We start from the raw sequence: 20163 nt of genomic DNA on the forward strand, positions 1-20163 counted from the left end.
TCTCTTCTCAGGTGATAAATGATTGTCAACATAAGCCAAACGGTGCTACATTTTTAATGGAACCCAATTCCAAAAGCTTTTAGTTCAAAAAGTAAAAAAAAAAAAAAAAAAAGTGGCCAACCATTTTTAAACCCTTATAGGAGCCGTTCTGAAACAAAGTAGCAACCCAATTGCCTGCAAAGGACAATTCCCCCACATTTCAAGCATTTCTCTTAGTGGTCTACACACGTTGGCGATCGTCGGCTGATGTAACCACTGAGTGTCCCCCATCTGCTGTACATGCACCAATTCTCACCTTCATGCTATGACTCGGAGCTTCTAGCCGCAGAACCACATGCAAGCCTTTGGTTTCTGTTCCCACCCTCGATTACTCCTATCATTTCATGGGCGGAGGTCACAGGAGTTATAAGTCATCTTCGCTGCGTGCAGAGATGACTCTGGTGTTACAAATGATGACTCGCACACATCTATACTGGCAGTCTTATCATTTAATCAGTATTGCACTGCAAATTAAATAAGCCAACTCTGAGGCTCTGTACATCATCCATGGCCTATATACAGTGTCAGAGAATTTATAGTGCATCATGTCCGCCGGTCTATATACACAGAAATGCAAAACTTATAGATAAAGCTGAGGAAGAAAGGCATTATCTGATTATAGCTATGACTGTTCAACACCACCAGTACAGGGAACCAACAACTGGTACTGGCCCTTTAATATTCAGATGCACGGATCCAAACTTTATAGCCTTGTATATGAGGTTGGCTCAGCCTGTGACTCACACCCTGGCACACGGATGTGTGAATGCGGCCTTAGATGCAGGCAGTACTGCAGAATTTTGCTTTTCCCTTTCTAACCAATAGATTCCCATAGAAGACTGCACTTCTAGAAAATAGACTTAGATTTCAGCTTACGTCCCATGAGCGCACTTGTGTTTAGGAAAGATCAGGAGAAATAGCTGTGGGTCAAAAAAAAAAAAGTATTCAGTTGCTAGTGTGTGGAGACCTAAAGGCTAAATATTTTTATAGACCTTTATGCATCTTTTTGTGGCTCAAACAAGCATTGTTGCTAGTGTATGGAGACCTAAAGGCTAAATGTTTTCATACACCTTTATGCATTTATCTGTGGGGAAACAAAGCATTGCTGCTAGTGCATGGATACCTAAAGGCTAAATGTTTTCATATAGACCTTTACGCATCTCTCTGTGGGGCAAAAACGCATTGTTGCTAGTGTATAGAGACCTAAAGGTTAATTTTTTTATAGACCTTTATCCATCTATGCTATATGTGACCCTGTCAGAATATTCACAAACAAAATAGTGGCCCATATCAGCGTACCTTATCCCACATCGTGGAGTATTTCAAACATATAAATGGTGCAAAACAAGCCTGGCGTATACTGCTGGAGTGTGATAATCATGATTCAAATGTAACAAGGGGTATAGTATATGGGGATTCGAGGACACGATTTGAGTCAAAGGGAATGGGCACCGGGACACTATAAGGGTCCATTTTGTTGACTATATGAGTCTCTGTTCCCAGGACCATTATTGATTTTCTAGACTTAAAAAACAACTTTTTAATACGATCAACTAAACAAATAAAAACACACATTAACTATTGGAGAAAAAAAGAATGTAAACCTTCCTGTCTGGTGATTTGATCAAAAAGTTTATCTAACTGTGGAATAAAATTATTAAGTTTCCATCCCTTTATTGGATCTGTCAGATATCGGAGGTCAGCACAGAATTGGGGAAGAGGACCAAATATTTATAAATTATGGGTCAATGTTTATATGGTAAAATACGGCCAGAACTCCTAGAGAAAACCCAAGAGTCCTGCATTCTCTGCCCAGGGAAAGTGACTGACAGCTCTCCCTCCGCACAAACTACTACAAAAAAGAGCAATGATGGTGGAAGTAATGCCGAGCCAAGTCATAGAGGGAATCCCTGTAGTCAAAATTTCCGTGTATCTTAAGTTGCCATTAATTGAGGGAGTGCTGAAGACCTGATTAGTAGTGACTAGTGATGAGCTGGAATAAGGTGTTATCTGAGCATGCTCGGGGGCCAAGTGTCTTCGACGTGCTCAAATATGTTCCAGTCCCATGCGGCTGCATGTCTCACGGCTGCTAGGCAATCCCTGCATGTGTTGTGGCTGTCAAACAGCATGCAAAACCTCTAACATATTATTTAAGCGCGCCAAAGTCACTCGGTTAGCACCCGAGCATGCTCAGATCACACCTTATCCCAGCAGGGTCGGTCATCACTAGTAATGCCTAGACATCGGCATGCACATGGGAGACATATGCCCGGGCTTTGCTCTTGCAGCCCACTCATCACTAATTACCATTATCATTGGGCCATGTGTCCTGTTTTCTATCCTGCTGGTGTCTGCACTAATTAATGTATGTTTTATTTTTCAAAACTGTGGTGTTTTTTGGGGGATTCTGCACTTAAAATGGCCATATTACAGGCTCTCCATGGAAGCAGTTTTCATAAAAACAGCCACTTATTTTTTTTTACGTGCGCAAAAAGCAAAGCGCATCATTTCCACGTGGCCGTATAGTTTATTATGTTTCCATTGCATTATTCTAAAGTGATCATTTTAATTCTTGCAGTTAAATGTGTCACGCTCACGCCTGGCTCTCACATTTTGGTACACGTGGTCCCCAAAGTGCCAGCATTTAATTCAGAAATAGGTCACGGTGGTGTTGGCCTATTTTACACAAGATGGAGTCAGACACCTGTTCTGTCTCTGCGCCTAATCTGATCACAAGTCGAGGCGGCAAAAAAACGTGCAAACCCCAATAAGAGGGACAGGACGTAACAAAATGAGCGCCCGACCACTGGCTCCTACCGGAGTTCGAGCACCGAGCGGTGTAAGATCAGGATGCTGTCGCCGGACAGAGATGAGCAGATCAGGTCAGTGGTACCTGGCTGCTGGACAGGTGGCGCCCAAATCGCTTACCTTCTGGCGCAGCTTTTGATTCGACAGGGCCAATGCGTCCGATCACGCAGATGTCGTTGCACCAGCCCTGACCCATGCCACAGCTGGGACGCCAGCCTCCTGTCCAGCCGCCAGGTACGACTGACCCTCAAATTGATCCACGCATCAATATATTGGATACTACCCATCATTAAAAAAAAACAAAACTCTTTAATGGTGAGAAGAAAGTGAACCGCTGCCACACATCATAATTTGGCAGAATTTAGTCTCTGTGCCGCCGTCTTAAAGGATCTCCTAGTTAATGGCGGTGAAAGGGCAGCCTGATAGTTTTACATCCCATCATTGGCTATGTTTGTCACCATTCCCTCCATATTTAGTGATAAATTACCCTATAAATCTGGTCTCAGCCTGGAAATCCCCAGGGAAGCAGTAAAGAAAGCGGATAACACTGAAGTGCAGCCGTACGCCCGCCGCAGACCCGTAAAGTGCACTGTGATGGATTAGAGCAACAAATTCATTAATACTTTGTAATGTCTACTGCATACAATAATTTACTATTGAGTGGTCTCTTCTGTCTCCCCCCTGATGTACAGGTTGTGCGTACATGTTTTCGGAGTGGTCTTCATTTTACTGTTTTTCATCTTTCAGGGTTTGGCAGATTTATCATTTCTTGAGAAGAGGATTTTTACAAAATTGTGTTTACAACCTGCAGCTGCATCTCCCTTACTGTATAACTGACCACTTCTCCAGTGAAAATTTGCTGTGATATTTCAGTGGACAAAAAGGGAAAACTTTTCACAATGTCGTTCACTTCCCTACTGGAATAATTGAATAGCTTTCTGCTCTAGCACCGCCCAAAAAAAATTCACCCCCTTCCCAGACAGATGAGGTGAGAAATCTGCTCTGATCTGCTAAGGAAGCCCTCCAGGATCGGAAGCAGGGATGATCCATACTACAAGACTGAGCCTGCAGAGCGGTGCTGCCGCAGCGAGAATCTCAGACAACTAACTTTAAAAAGCAGTTTGAAGGATTGTGCCATATTGCAGGGAATTCTTTTTTATACTTACAGTAATTGCACATCTTTAGCTTAAAAACATTTTTTGCAATTGAGTTTCCATCAAAACTTTGCACCATTTCCCTTCTACAGCCTCTGTGTTGCACTGTCTAGTACAGGCTGCAGAATGAGTTAACTGAGAATCAGAAAATCTGTTCCAAGAGGAGCATTTGTAACTGTGGCTTGGTAAAGATGCAGCCGTCACCATACAGAGTGTGACGGACTCAGTGCTACAGGACCCTTGCAGACTTCGTGTGGTTTTGACAAAGACCAGCCTTGGTCGAAACGTTAACCGTAACTTAAAGTATCCGTCATTTTCTCTGAACACTAATAAGCATTTGGTGATGCCTGTACTAATAATAAAAAATACAACTTTCACGTAAAAACCTGCAAGTCTTGAGTGTGCGGCTGTTTTTTCTATAGACACTGTGACTTTGTGTTCAGCCTGCACCTTTTTTCCATGCGGAGTGCACCACATCTCTTGTACTACCATACAGAGTGTAGACGTGTTTCCTGTTTTATAAAAAAGTATAATTTGCCCATGGTGGCATCACCCTATGAAATGTCATAAATTACCCCTGTGCCACGAACTGCTCCTAACTTCTGTCAAAAGCCCTTTGAAAGAGACGGGAGAAAGGAGACAAGATGCAGAAATGAAATCCTTCCAAAGTGTCAGTGTAGCTGGACAGAAATCCCACGAGAATTGGGGCCAGAAATGGCGTCAAATCCTCGGCTGCCGTGAGAAGAGTCCGGGAGTCTTCCGTTGCATAGGATTGGATGTACAGTGGTTGGAGGGTAAGTGAACATTAAATCATCCACCCAAACCAGAAGTCGTCACCGCCGAGATACCCGGATTGTAGACTAGTCAGGAGAAGCTTACAGTAGTGAGGAGAGTGATCAGAACGCCCCCAAAAACCTTCGTCATTTCATAGAAAGTGCAATCGAAAAGAAGTTCATTGCCCAAGAGTTCTGTCCAATTAAGACCAGGGTGTCCTTGGCTTGGAAATCGATGGACGGACTGTACCCTTAGGAGCCGGTTTAGAGCCAAACCAAGACATCTAAATAATAAAAAAAAAATGTTAGGAAGTTATAAGTGTTAAAAGTTGATCAGCAATTTTCCATTTTTCCAACAAAATTTACAAAACCATATTTTTTTTTTGTTAAGGGACCACATCGAATTTTAAGAAACTTTGAGTTCCTAAATGACAGAAAATACCCTAAAGTGACCCCATTCTAAAAACTGAACCACTCAAAACCACATTTAAGAAATGTATTAACCGTTTAGGTGCATCACAGGAATTAAAACAATATGGAAGGAAAAAATTTTAATTTTACTTTTCCCCACAAAAATGTTGCTTTAGCACCAAATTTTTCATTTTCATAAGGGTAACGGGAAAAAATGGAATGGACAGTACAATTTCTTCTGAGTATAACGATACCCCACATGTGGGGGAAAACTACTGTTTGGCCGCACGGCAGGGATCGGAAGTGAAAGACCACCAATTGACTTTTGGAGCGCAAAACTGTCTAGAATACATAGTGGATGCCATGTCACGTTTGGAGAGCCCCTGATGTGCCTAAACAGTGGAATCTCCCCCACAAGTGACACCATTTTGGAAACTACACCCCTCAAGGAATTTATAAGTGTGGTGAGCACCTTGAACCCACAGGTGCGTCACAGAATTTTATAACATTGGACCGTGAAAATTAAAAATGTTTTTTTCTTTAAAAATGTTGTTCTAGCCCCAAATTTTTAATTTTCACAAAGGGTCCTCGCCCCTCTGTATCAGTCCGTCATTGTTAGTTTGTTTACTGTATGTGATATTTGTAACCCCTTCTCATGTACAGCACCATGGAATCAATGGTGCTATATAAATAAATAATAATAATAATAATAATAATAACAGGAAAAATTGAACCACATAATTTGTTGTGCAATTTCTCCTGAGTACAACAATATCCCATATGTGCTAAGAGACTCTAGTTTGGTCAAATGTCAGCGCTTGGAAGGAGTGCCATTTGATTTTTGGAGCGCAAAATTGTCTGCAATAATTGTGGACAATGTTTGGAGAGCCGCCAAGGTTCCAAAACAGCAGAAACCCCCACAAGTGACCCCATTTTGGAAACTACACCTCTCGATGATTTGCTCTAGGAGTGCAATGAGCATTTTAAACCCACTGTATTTCAGATAATTATATAACACTGGGACGTGAAACTGAAAAGTTACATTTTTTCACTAAAATGTTTTAGCCCCAAGTTTTTAATTTCCAATTTTTCAAAAGAGCTAATAGAAGAAAATGTAGAAACCCCAAAACGTGTTACGCAATTTCTTCTGAGAGTGGCAATACCCCACATGTGGACAAAAACTACTTTTCATGCACAGTGCAAAGTTCAGAAGAGAAGGGGTGCCATATTAATGCTACAGATTTGCCTGGAATGGTTTGTGGGTGCCGTGCCAGGTGGTGTAAGGACAGCAGAACCGCCGTAAGTGACACCATTTTACAAACTACACCTCTTAATGAAATCATCTAGGGCAGAGGTGTCAAACTGCATTCCTCGAGGGCCGCAAACAGGTCATGTTTTCAGGATTTCCTCGTATTGCACAAGGTGCTGGAATCATTCTGTGCAGGTGATTAGATTATCACCTGTGCAACACAAGGAAATCCGGAAAACATGACCTGTTTGCGGCCCTCGAGGAATGCAGTTTGACACCTCTGATCTAGGGGCGCAGTGATCACTGACACCACATGTGCCACACAGAATTTTATACCATTGAGTGGTAAAGAATAAAAAATAAAATTTTTACCACTATCAATGTTGGCTCATTAATTGACCTCCGGGTGCTATGATATCCATCGGCTCCCCGTGGTATTGTCGCAGAGTTGCCAATGGGGGGTAGGTGTTTAAGGGAGCCACCTCCCACTCACAACCTTCCAAATGCCACAATTGATCGGTGCTGGAATCAGCCCTGGCTGTTGACACAGGAGCTTGGCGGCCTTCTGCACTGAGCTCCTGGCGGAGATCTTACAGGTAAGTGCTGATATTTGAGCACTCCCCGGTAATCACATGCTGTGATCAATCAATCAGATTGCTGTGATCGGTCAATCTGAGAGCGAGGGCTCCTGAAATGGGTCCACGCATCTCTAGCCGCGCAAATTTAAAAGCTGCATAACAGGTCAATGTTCTCTGGGGGGGATTTAATGACTTTTATTCACTTTGCTGCTACTTTTAAGGAAAATGTTTCACCCAGAAATCAAAACAGAAAATCTGCAGTGTATCCACGTCACACAGATTATGACAGCCGGGTGTGAGGGGAGACACCGCTGAGTCCATGACATCAAAATCAATAAATGGAAGTAAACAACAGGTGAAATGATGGATTACCTTATATTCTAGCGTCTCCTTAAGGAGATTTTCCTCTTCCACTGAGAAGTTGAGCAATACGGATACAGCTTTAATAAGGTGAAATGCCTAAATTATAAGTGAAAAATAAGTTAATAATTTGCTTAAAGGGAATCTGTCAGTAGGATTAACACTCCTAAGTCATCTATATAGGCATGTAGGTCATCAAAAACTGAATAAAATGACACCTTGATACCTGCGATCGAATGTTTTATTCCAGAGAAATCCACGTTTTCCTTAATATGTAAATGAGTTGTTAAGATCTATGGACCGGACATAGATCTTCCCAAGAATCTGTCTCCAGAGATTATTGTAAATAATAGTGGAAGTTACCACCAGTATGAGACCTGTACAGTACAGACCAAAAGTTTGGACACACCTTCTCATTTAAAGATTTTTCTGCATTTTCATGACTATGAAAATTGTACATTTACACTGAAGGCATCAAAACTATGAATTAACACATGTGGAATTATATACTTAACAAAAAAGTGTGAAAACAACTGAAATTATGTCTTATATTCTAGGTTCTTCAAAGTAGCCACCTTTTGCTTTGATGACTGCTTTGCACACTCTTGGCATTCTCTTGATGAGCTTCAAGAGGTAGTCACCGGGAATGGTCTTCCAACAATCTTGAAGGAGTTCCCAGAGATGCTTAGCACTTGTTGGCCCTCTTGCCTTCACTCTGCGGTCCAGCTCACCCCAAACCATCTGGATTGGGTTCAGGTCTGGTGACTGTGGAGGCCAGGTCATCTGGTGTAGCACCCCATCACCCTCCTTCTTGGTCAAATAGCCCTTACACAGCTTGCAGGTGTGTTTGGGGTCATTGTCCTGTTGAAAAATAAATGATGGTCCAACTAAACGCAAACCGGATGGAATAGCATGCCGCTGCAAGATGTTGTGGTAGCCTTGCTGGTTCAGTACGCCTTCAATTTTGAATAAATCCCCAACAGTGTCACCAGCAAAGCACCCCCACACCATCACACCTCCTCCTCCATGCTTCACGGTGGTAACCAGGCATGTAGAGTCCATCCGTTCACCTTTTCTGCGTCGCACAAAGACACGGTGGTTCGAACCAAAGATCTCAAATTTGGACTCATCAGACCAAAGCACAGATTTCCACTGGTCTAATGTCCATTCCTTGTGTTCTTTAGCCCAAACAAGTCTCTTCTGCTTGTTGCCTGTCCTTAGCAGTGGTTTCCTAGCAGCTACTTTACTATGAAGGCCTGCTGCACAAAGTCTCCTCTTAACAGTTGTTGTAGAGATGCGTCTGCTGCTAGAACTTTGTGTGGCATTGACCTGGTCTCTAATCTGAGCTGCTGTTAACCTGCGATTTCTGAGGCTGGTGACTCGGATAAACTTATCCTCAGAAGCAGAGGTGACTCTTGGTCTTCCTTTCCTGTGGCGGTCCTCATGTGAGCAAGTTTCTTTGTAACGCTTGATGGTTTTTGCCACTGCACTTGAGGACACTTTCAAAGTTTTCCCAATTTTTCAAACTGACTGATCTTCATTTCTTAAAGTAATGATGGCCACTCCTTTTTCTTGACTTAGCTGCTTTTTTCTTGCCATAATACAAATTCTAACAGTCTATTCAGTAGGACTATCAGCTGTCTATCCACCAGACTTCTGCACAACACAACTGAAGGTCCCAACCACATTTATAAGGCAAGAAATCCCACTTATTAAACCTGACAGGGCACACCTATGAAGTGAAAACCATTCCCGGTAACTACCTCTTGAAGCTCATCAAGAGAATGCCAAGAGTGTGCAAAGCAGTCATCAAAGCAAAAGGTGGCTACTTTGAAGTACCTAGAATATAAGACATTATTTCAGTTGTTTCACACTTTTTTGTTAAGTATATAATTCCACATGTGTTAATTCATAGTTTTGATGCCTTCAGTGTGAATGTACAATTTTCAGAGTCATGAAAATACAGAAAAATCTTTAAATGAGAAGGTGTGTCCAAACTTTTGGTTTGTACTGTATATCAGGAGAGAAGACTGTCAGTCATTACATGTCTCACACTGGTAACTCCCCCAATAGTTGTGGAGGCAAATTCTCACAGAGATCTATGTCCAGCCCATAGATCTTAGCAGCTCATTTACATACTAAGAAAAACGTGGATTTCTCTGGAATAAGACATCGGATCGCAGATATCAAGGTATCATTTTATTCAGCTTCCTATGATCTACATGCCCATATAGACGGCTTAGGAGGGTGGATCCTACGGATAAATGCCATTTAAGAGAAGGTTTACAAATAGTCCACACACAGGGCAATACCAAGCTATATGTACAGCCATTTTCAGAAAATAAGAAATCTCAGATATTGAACAAGAACACTTTCCAAAAATGATGTAAAAACCATGTAATCCCTACAGAGAAGGTCTGGCTAAGAGCAGAGATGTAAAACTGCAGCCCGGGTCTAGAACAGTGCTCATTATCTCGTGGTCAATACGAGCTACAAATCCATATAAAACATACAGGCTATGGAGGGTTGGGATGATTACCCTTTCGCACTACATAGAACATGCAGTTCCTCACCTCTGCTTCCCGAGCCGACATAAACTTCAGGACAACGTGTTTCAGGTACTCAAAGTTTATCTCCCGAGAGTCATTGAGATCAGCGTTATTGGTCACGGTGAGAGAAGGCAGCAGGGGGTCTGCAGGACTCAGCTTCTCCTCTGCTTCAGGTTTTAATCTCTAGAAAACAAGATATAGTAGTAGATCTGGGCTGCCGCGAGATTAGACTCTGGTACCACTCACAGTTTTCACATGATAGTAAAGGTACCGTCACACTAAGCGACGCTGCAGCGATACCGACAACGATCCGGATCGCTGCAGCGTCGCTGTTTGGTCGCTGGAGAGCTGTCACACAGACCACTCTCCAGCGACCAACTATGCCGGTAACCAGGGTAAACATCGGGTTACTAAGCGCAGGGCCGCGCTTAGTAACCCGATGTTTACCCTGGTTACCAGCGTAAAAGTAAAAAAAAAACAAAAAAAACACTACACTTACATTCTGGTGTCTGTCCCTCGGCGCTCTGCTTCTCTTCACTGTGTAAGCACAGCGGCCGGAAAGCACAACGGTGACGTCACCGCTCTGCTTTCCGGCCGCTGTGCTTACACAGGGCAGAGAAGCAGAGCGCCGAGGGACAGACACCGGAATGTAAGTATGTAGTGTTTGTTTTTTATTTTTTTACTTTTACGCTGGTAACCAGGGTAAACATCGGGTTACTAAGCGCGGCCCTGCGCTTAGTAACCCGATGTTTACCCTGGTTACCAGCGAAGACATCGCTGAATCGGCGTCACACGCCGATTCAGCGATGTCAGCAGGAAGTCCAGCGACGAAATAAAGTGCTGGACTTTCTGCAGCGACCAACGACATCACAGCAGGATTCTGATCGCTGCTGCGTGTCTAACTGAACGATATCGCTAGCCAGGACGCTGCAACGTCACGGATCGCTAGCGATATCGTTTAGTGTGACGGTACCTTAAGGGTATGTGTCCACGTTCAGGATTGCATCAGGATTTGGTCCGGATTTTATGCAGGTAAAATCCTGACCAAATCTGCACCTGAGGTCACCTGCGTTGTCCTTGCGTTGTTTCAGCACTGTAAGGACATGCTGCGTCCTTAACCCCTTCATGACCCAGCCTATTTTGACCTTAAAGACCTTGCCGTTTTTTGCAAATCTGACCAGTGTCCCTTTATGAGGTAATAACTCAGGAACGCTTCAACGGATCCTAGCGATTCTGAGACAGTTTTTTCGTGACATATTGGGCTTCATGTTAGTGGTAAATTTAGGTCGATAATTTCTGCGTTTATTTGTGAAAAAAATGGAAGTTTGGCGAAAAAATGGAAGTTTGGCGAAAATTTTGAAAATGTCACAATTTTCACATTTTGAATTTTTATTCTGTTAAACCAGAAAGTTATGTGACACAAAATAGTTAATAAATAACATTTCCCACTTGTCTACTTTACATCAGCGCAATTTTGGAAACATTTTTTTTTGCTAGGAAGTTATAAGGGTTAAAATTTGACCAGTGATTTCTCATTTTTACAACAAAATTTACAAAACCATTTTTTTTTAGGGACCACCTCACATTTGAAGTCAGTTTGAGGGTTCTATATGGCTGAAAATACCCAAAAGTGACACCATTCTAAAAACTGCACCCCTCAAGGTGCTCAAACCCACATTCAAGAACTTTATTAACCCTTCAGGTGTTTCACAGCAGCAGAAGCAACATGGAAGGAAAAAATGAACATTTAACTTTTTAGTCACAAAAATGATCTTTTAGCAACAATTTTTTTATTTTCCCAAGGGTAAAAGGAGAAACTGGACCATGAAAATTTTTGTCCAATTTGTCCTGAGTACGCTGATACCCCATATGTGGGGGTAAACCACTGTTTGGGTGCACGGCAGGGCTCGGAAGGGAAGGAGCGCCATTTGACTTTTTTAATGAAAAATTGGCTCCAATCTTTAGCGGACAACATGTTTTTGGAGAGCCCCCGTGTGCTTAAACATTGGAGCTCCCCCCCACAAGTGACCCCATTTTGGAAACTAGACGCCCCAAGGAACTTATGACCAACGATCCCGAGGTACCCGGTAACCAGGGTAAACATCGGGTTACTAAGCGCAGGGTTACAAAACACTTCATACTTACCTTCCGCTGTCTGTCCTCCGGCGCTCAGCTTCTCTGCACTCCTCTGTACTGGCTGTGAGCACAGCGGCCGGAAAGCAGAGCGGTGACGTCACCGCTCTGCTTTCCGGCCGCTGTGCTAACAGCCAGTGCAGGAGGAGTGCAGAGAAGCAGAGCGTCGGGGACAGACAGCGGTAGGTAAGTAAGTGCAACCCTAAGTGCAACCCTAACCCTAACGGAAAATCAAAAATAAATATAATGTTCTGTATTTTATTATTTTCCCTACCTATGGGGGGGGGGGGATAAAGGGGTGGGGGCTATTTACTATTTTTTTAAATTTTGATCGCTGTGATAGAACCTATCACAGCGATCAAAATGTACAGGGAACGAATCTGCCGGCAGATTCGGCGGGCGCACTGCTCATGCGCCCGCCATTTTCCAAGATGGCGGCGCCCATGCGAGAAGACCGGGACTAAGACACCGGGACTAGGTAAGTATGGGGGGGTGCGATCGGAAGCCACCCCCCCCCCCCCAGGGCTGTAGTACCACTCCCCCTGTCCCTGCAGGTCGGGTGAAATTGGAGTTAACCCTTTCACCCGGCCTGCAGGGACGCGATCCGACCATAATGCATATGTTGTGTCACAGGTCGGATTGGCACAAGTTTTCGTGACAAATACGCTGCGTCAAAAGTCGAGAAGGGGTTAAAAGACGCGCCGCATGTCCGTTTCCGCGGGTCTGCCGCATGCGTCTCTTAATGCATAGTGGAGACGGGATTTCATGAAATCCCTCCACTATGCTGTAACATCTGGACGCTGCGTGTTTGATGCTGCGGCTCTACGCAGTGTCAAACACGCAGCGTTTCCTGAACGTGGAAACATACCCTAAGATTGTCATTATTACTTCATGAACAGTTAATGGGGAATTCTCAAGCTTGAAAGTTATCCTCTGTGCATGGGATAGGGGATAACTTCCCAATTGTTGGGTATCTGACCTTTGGGACCCAAAAACAGAGCAGTGGTTGATCATGCGCACTGCCGCTTTAGTCATTCTTAATGGGAGATGGAAGCAAGCGCTGCGCTCGCCTGGAAAGAATAGAGTTTGAGTGCACAACATGGCCCACCACTGCATTCACCAGTTCTTGGCACTGGTGGGGGGAGTTGCCCTGTCCTATGGATAGGGAATAACTTTTAAACTTGACTATATCCCTTTATTGGATATGCCCCCCAGCTCACCAGCTCTTTTTGCAGCGTCTTCTTCAGTTCTGCCATTCTCTGCTGCAGTTGTTTTATAGTCTAGGAATAAAGGGAATTGAGAATTAGGACCGATGATGATAAAAAAAAAAAGGTAGGACTTATCAAAAGTGGTCAAACGTGATAGTCAGGAAGCCCTCGAGCTGCTTGTTTGTTACATCCGCAGGATATGATACTGTTCACGTGGCGCGCCTGCACTGATTATGGAACACGGTCCGTCGTATAGACAGTGAAAGCAATGTTTGCTACATCTGTAAGTAAGAAATAAAATTGCCCCAATCTCCCTCAAATCCACATTTTGTCTCTCACAGGTCGCGACTCACTTTAGAATGGTAAAACTAACCCCTGGTAATGTTCTGTGCGGTGAGAGGACGCTCACCATCAATATGCAGAGAAAAACATCAGTTTGTTTACTCATGTCCTGTATGGAGAACAGACACAACCCAGCACACCCCCAACTGTGAGAGACAGAAAAAGGGGGACGTATACTGGGGCGCACAAGCCAGGACCCCTAACCTCAACCAGTCCTGTACATGTGTCCACACGGAAAAAGTATTCCTAGTGAGAGCAATTAGTGATTTCATGACCCCCACAGTGCCCCCCAGGAAGTATGATTCCCCCATACACAGTTTGCCTGTGTCTTGCTCCTCATCATCTGACTTCAAGGTTCTGGCATGGCCCTCAGTATTTACACAGATGAGCAGTAGCAAAAAGTTCTACCTGGTCTTACGGTAAATTCAACTGTATCTACGACCTTAGGACACAGACATAATTGATGTCGTGACAAATACATTTCCCCACTCCTCACAGCTCACACAATGCACATCCCCCATTAGAGTACTCGCGACACATCCCTCAACCCCCCCATAGCTCCCGTGAAACATCTCTCCCCCACCCCATGAAGCTCCCGCAACACATCTACCTCCCACCCCACAGAGCTCCCACGACACATCTCCTCCCCCCACCCCACGGGGCTCCAGTGGACACATGTCCACTTCCCCCACCCACGGAGCTCCGGCGGACACATCTCCACTTCTCCCACCCACGGAGCTCTGGCGACACATCTCCACCCCCCACCCCCTCATGTAGCGCTGGTGACACATCTCCCCCCTCGCCCCACGGAGCTCCGGCGACACATCTTCACCATCCCACCACACAGAGCTTCGGCGACACACCTCCACTTCCCCACCCCAATGGAGCTAAGGCGATAGATCTCCACACCCCCAACCCCGCTTGGAGCTCCGGTGACACATCTCCACCCCCCACGGAGCTCTGGCTACACATCTCCACCTTTCCCACCACGGAGCTCCGGTGACACATCTCCAACCCCCTCCCCCACAGAGCTTCAGTGACACATTTCCCCCCACGGAACTCCGACGACACATCCCACCCCCCGGAGCTCCAGTGACAAATCCCAAACCCCCAAAGCCTCCGTGACACATCCCACCCCCCAATGCCTCCGCGACACATCCCACCCCCAAAGATCCCACGACACCCCCCTCCCCCTACACCCCGACTCAAGCTCCCATGACATCACGCAGAACTCCCCAAGTACAGGACATTCACACTGGATACAACGCGGTTGGGAGATATTGACAAGAGTTTAGGAAGAATGTCTTAGGACATAGAGAAGAGGTGTAGTCAAGATAAAAGGGTATTATCATTTTAGACATATGGCGTATTCACAAACCATCAGTAAAGAATATTTATAATTCTTTGTCAATCATTAGTATCCTATTAGGCACGGGATTATAAAAAACCCTTCAGTGAGAAGTTGTAACAGAACACAGCAGAGGTAGGGGGGCGGAAGTCAAAGGGCTGTCAGTGACAGAGCTCACACTGGACCAGCTCAGAGCAGAACTAAAGGCTTGCTCTCCAAGTGGAAACCATGCCGTCAAAATCGTTTTGCTAAATCAGCTATGATTCCATAAGTAGTTATGGAGATACTATACATCCTAGCCGTACATCGTATATATTTCCAAGATCCCCAGACCGGACCGAACACCTTCCAGGGTCTCGATCCGTTCTAGCCTCACAGGGTGGGTAGAAATGTAGAAAAGCTAGTAGGAAACAGATAGCAAAGCTGTGCTTGGTCTTAATGCATAGCAGGAGCCCAGCTGGATCAATGGCACCAGAACTGCTGCCCTAGGGCCGTCCAGAAAGGAGTTATGATCTATCATAGGTTTTGGAATTTGCAGTTGCAGAGGCAAAGGGGAGGGGATTTAAGTTCAGCCCAGAGGGCAGGAGGGGAGCGACCCAGAGGGGTCTGGTTTCTGGCCCGATGTAATTCCTGTTATTAGACCAGGCTTATATCGAAAGAGGAACGGGTGACAGTTCTACCAAGCTGATAAGGTTCTGTTTCACTGGGACTACTGAAAGAGGCCTGTGTCAGAGTTGTGGGCGAGTGTGGTGCCACGTCAGTGACCGTGTGGGACACCACCTCTCACTCCCTGTGCCTTCCTGGGCCCGTGTGGACAGGGGGTGTCCATGTAAAACTGTACCAAGCTGACCTTACATGTCCCCAGAGAGTGCAGAATATCCCACTGGTGCAAGTGAGGAGACCATACCACGTGATCTTGCTGACGTGATAGTCACATCAGGCGGGTTGGAGAAGTGCGCGTTCGTCACCTGTGGTGGCAGCGAAGGGATTCTGTGTGGTCTACCTCTGGTGTAATCCTTCACACCATCTCTTGACGGTATCTGTTTACAGGTGTTTGAAACACACTTTCTCTGTAATATTCAGAACTCTCAGAAAAACGTATGGAGAGAGGGCAACCCCCTCTGTATACCCAACCTGCAGGACAAAGGGATGAGAGACCCCCACTCCGGAGAAAGGTGCAGGTATCACCATTTTCGGCATACTGTGGATTAGCTATAAATGTCTACGGTGAGAATACCTCGGATTAGTTACACATCTGTGCTGACCAGAATGTTGGAAACATTTTCCTTTCAGTCTAAATCTATTTGCCCCTTAAATAATCTACAAAAGCCCTAAAACGTCCAATGTGCAGGATTGATCCGAGTGACACCAGTCAGTAATTACTAGCGGATTGTCCCCACAAAGCATGGTATATTGGCTGCTTCCCCTTAGTACATCTGCCAGAAGTCATTTTCCAGCAACACATCTCATGTCGGAGGCACCTTGTTTTTTTCAGCGATCTGTTGCTCCATTTCCCTGTTCTCCTTTTGGATTTGAGAAAGGTCACCGACTGTCACCTCTCCATTGGGCTCTAGGGCATGCAGGCCATGCAAACGTTCATGAAGAGTAGAAACTTCCTCTTCGAGGGATGAAACCTATAAAAAAAAAAAAAAAAAAGGGAAAACGACTTGTGACCCCTATTTTGTGAAGTTGCAATACAAAATTAGAATTTTCCTTCAAGATCAGTGGTCTACATCCATCAAAATCAGTGGTCCACAACCTGAAGTTACGAAACCACAACTCCAAGCATGCACAAACGGCTACGAGCTCGGAGAGCTGCAGGAAGAACCCTGCGCCACGTCATGAGAAATCTCCAGACAACGATCATGACGCTGGGTAGTTATCACACATTCCAATGTTTCCTGTCCGTATACCTCCATGACTGAGCACCTTCTTCTCCGGCTCCTTCTTACCTGTGATTCACTTGCCAGCAGCGCCTCTTTTTGTTCCTGGAGCTGCACGGTGACATCTCTTACATGTTTCTCAGCAGATTCCTCACTCTGAGCAGCTATAGATTTATATGTCTCCAGATCGGACTGTAACTGCTGCACTTTTAATACGATGGCATCGTAATCTGGGGGTGAAAGTAATTAAAAGACATAAATGGTGCAGAAGAACAGTACGGAAATCTGAGCCTGTCCTCTTTTTGCTTCCTTAAGCCACCACCCCCCCCCCCCCGCAAACCTTTTATGCCTGGTCTACCATCTCTCCCACACCGCGAAGCCCCCTGCCCCGCAAAACCGCCCTGCCCCCTTTTATGAGAAAACCGTTGTCAGACAAGTCTGGAGTACCATGTACTAGGAGACCACCGCTTACCTCCTTTCAGCAGTGCAGCCTCTTCATCTTTTCTGGCCAGCTCCTTCTTCCTCAGAGTCATCTCCTGAGCGTCGCTGTCGATTAAAGCCGTTAAATCTGCCACCTGCCAGAACACAACGTGGAAAGTATATCAATCCTGAACAACGAAGAACTCGACCAGCCATAACCCTTCTAACCATCACACACCTGCTGCTGAAGATCTTCTTTCTGCTTCCGAGTTTCCTCCAAAGCTTTGGCGATCTCCACACTTACGGTCTCTCTACTACTCAGCTCCTCCTGCAATGAGAACTTATCCTGAGCAGGTTCGGTTTTTCATCTGTGATGTCAAACTGGAATTTACCTCCAAAATTAGCCAGATTTTTCAACGTAAGAGCTGAGATTACAGAATAATATAGGAAATACTAATACTACACTGGAACTTACAGGGGCCATATGGTATTAATCAACACTGTAGGATAGGACAGAAATAGCAGAACGTTGGGGGTCTGACACTCGGCGTCCCCACGATCGGTGATGGCCGGGTGCAAACACTTTGAATGCAGATGTGCACAGTAGCTCTGATCAACATGTTTACATTTAGAAACCGGAACAAACGCCAGCTGATCTGAGGTGGCGCCGGGGGTGTCGGACCCCCACTAATCTGCTACCCTGTAGGTAGGTCATTAATACCGTATGGCCAGACAAAGTAAAGCTGTATCACTCTGAACACAATAATCACTAGCTGTCACACCCAGAGACACAGGGATGTTCGCCCTTTATCTCTCCAACCCCAGGTAAAGCGTTTGGCGAAACAGGATACAAAATGCTCCTCACTAATACACAGTACCGTGCAAAAGTTTTAGGCTTGTGTGGAAAAAAATATGGGCATGTGTCTTATAGTCTGAATGTAACTTACCGGGAGGGTGGGGAATGAAACGGTGGAGCGGGGTCACAGGGAGGCAGGGTGGCCACTGCAGGAAGCCGGCGGTGGCAGGAGTGGGGCGATGCTGCGGGCCCTTGGCTGGAAGGAGTTGGTGTCCGGTGGTGAGATGCAGGAGCAGAGTCCCTGCTGCACACATTGATCTCCCGTTTTCAGTAAAATGGCGCCGAAGGCGATACATGTGTAAATTGAGATCTTGGGTCGCCCTCCTCCCAGTCCAGGGCCCGCAGCTTTGCCTCATTCCTGTGGATGCTGGCAGGATCACCGCTACAGGAAGACTCCTGTGACCCCGCTCTACTGCCCCCCACATAACCAGCATTCGGACTATAAGACGCACCTCATTTTTCTCTCAAATTTGTGGGGAGAAGGGGGCGTGGCCAGCTGCCAAAGAAGCAAGACGTGCTTCCCTGAGCTCCCTGAACTGCTAGGGTAATCCACCCGCTTTAATATAATTCAGACACCCATCCAGAGGGAATAAGGGCAGCAACATATAGCCCCCGGGCCACGGACGCAATATCTGGCCGCGGATGTGAAAAGAGCGGTCTGGAACCGCAGCGCCAGTCCGAGGCCTACAGTCAGGCCTGTGAGACGCCAGCGCGGCCGGCTTCCGGCCGGAGAGCTCCCGGCACCTCCCTGTACTAGCGGGACGACCCGGACTTCAATGGGCAGGGAAGCCCATTCACCCCCACCATCCCGGAACCGGAGGATCCCTGCTGCCGGGGTCGGGATGTCGCCGAGGGAGAGCGGGGGCTGCTAGGCGGTGAGTTGCGGCGGACGCCGCGGACCCACGTGTTGTCCTGCCTCCCCCTGGGCCATAAAGGTGGCGGCGTGCGTCCCGATCTGCGCTGCCGAAGAGACAAACCGGAGGTACTCACCCGCGCGCCGGCTGCCCCGGAACTGCCGCCGCGTTGTGCCGCCTGCTGATCCCCTGGGCTTCTCCCGACGCCTGGGCCTCGCGGCGGAGGCTGTGGCCACTAGGGGGCGCGCGGCCCATGCTGATGGCTGGCTGCCTGAAAGGCGAGTGAGGGACTCGCCGCCATTAATTGCAGCCCCACAGACGCTGTGCACTGGACCCCTGAAGCTGCAGGCCCGAGCACAATCGCTCCACCGCCCTGCTGCGGGGAACCCGGAGGCCTCCAGTGGACAGAGGACCTCCCGACGCCGGACTGAAGAGGTGAGAGGTCACCTCATGTTATATTCCCCCACCTGGGCCATCAGTGAGGGGTCCGAGCCTTGAACACAGGGGGGTTGCTGTCCTCGGCTTGATACGCTGTGCTTTCCGGCTGGCCGGCGCTCACAGCCAGTGCAGAGAAGCACAGCGCAGGAGGACAGGCACAGAAGGTAAGTATGTAGTGTTTGTTTTTTTTACGTTTACGCTGGTAACCAGGGTAAACATGGGGTTACTAAGCGCGGCCCTGCGCTTAGTAACCCGATGTTTACCCTGGTTACCAGTGAAGACATCGCTGAATCGGCGTCACACACGCCGATTCAGCGATGTCAGCGGGAGATCCAGTGACGAAAGAAAGTTTCAAACGATCTGCTACGACGTACGATTCTCAGCGGGGTCCCTGATCGCAGTAGCGTGTCAGACACAGCGAGATCGTAATGATATCGCTGGAACGTCACGGATCGTGCCGTCCTAGCGACCAAAGTGCCACTGTGTGACGGTACCCTTAGTCCATCCTTCCTTTATTCCCAACATACCAAACATCTCAATCCAATCTACCCCCTGGTCAGACCATTCCCCATACCTGGTCACATGCTCAACACTCCACCCGCGGCCCTGCTCGTTCAACTGGACCCTAAACGACTCACTGCTCTCCTATCCTGACATCGCCCAAAAACTGAAAAACCACATTGACGAATATTTCTCTTTGAACAAGCAATCAGCTTCTTCGCCAGTTTCCCTATGGGAGGCACACAAAGCAGTACTCAGA

At 46.4% G+C, this 20163-nt stretch overlaps 1 protein-coding gene across 4 annotated transcripts in view; it reads right to left on the reverse strand.

Annotated features, from left to right (window-relative positions):
- Positions 1–2119: 2119 nt before the first annotated feature.
- GOLGA1 (golgin A1) overlaps positions 2120–20163 on the reverse strand; it is an 88338-nt gene continuing 70294 nt past the window's right edge. For all 4 annotated transcript variants that reach the window (XM_069748483.1, XM_069748481.1, XM_069748482.1 and 1 more), the window contains 8 exons: positions 17494–17583; positions 17308–17410; positions 16905–17065; positions 16434–16586; positions 13275–13334; positions 9946–10104; positions 7385–7471; positions 2120–5058 (listed from right to left, as the gene is read on the reverse strand). In XM_069748483.1, coding sequence (XP_069604584.1) covers positions 4978–5058; positions 7385–7471; positions 9946–10104; positions 13275–13334; positions 16434–16586; positions 16905–17065; positions 17308–17410; positions 17494–17583 — 894 coding nt within the window. In that variant the 3' untranslated portion in view covers positions 2120–4977. The remainder of the gene's footprint in view (positions 5059–7384; positions 7472–9945; positions 10105–13274; positions 13335–16433; positions 16587–16904; positions 17066–17307; positions 17411–17493; positions 17584–20163) is intronic.

Source organism: Ranitomeya imitator, chromosome 2 (genome assembly GCF_032444005.1).
Source record: "Ranitomeya imitator isolate aRanImi1 chromosome 2, aRanImi1.pri, whole genome shotgun sequence".
NCBI lineage: Eukaryota > Metazoa > Chordata > Amphibia > Anura > Dendrobatidae > Ranitomeya > Ranitomeya imitator.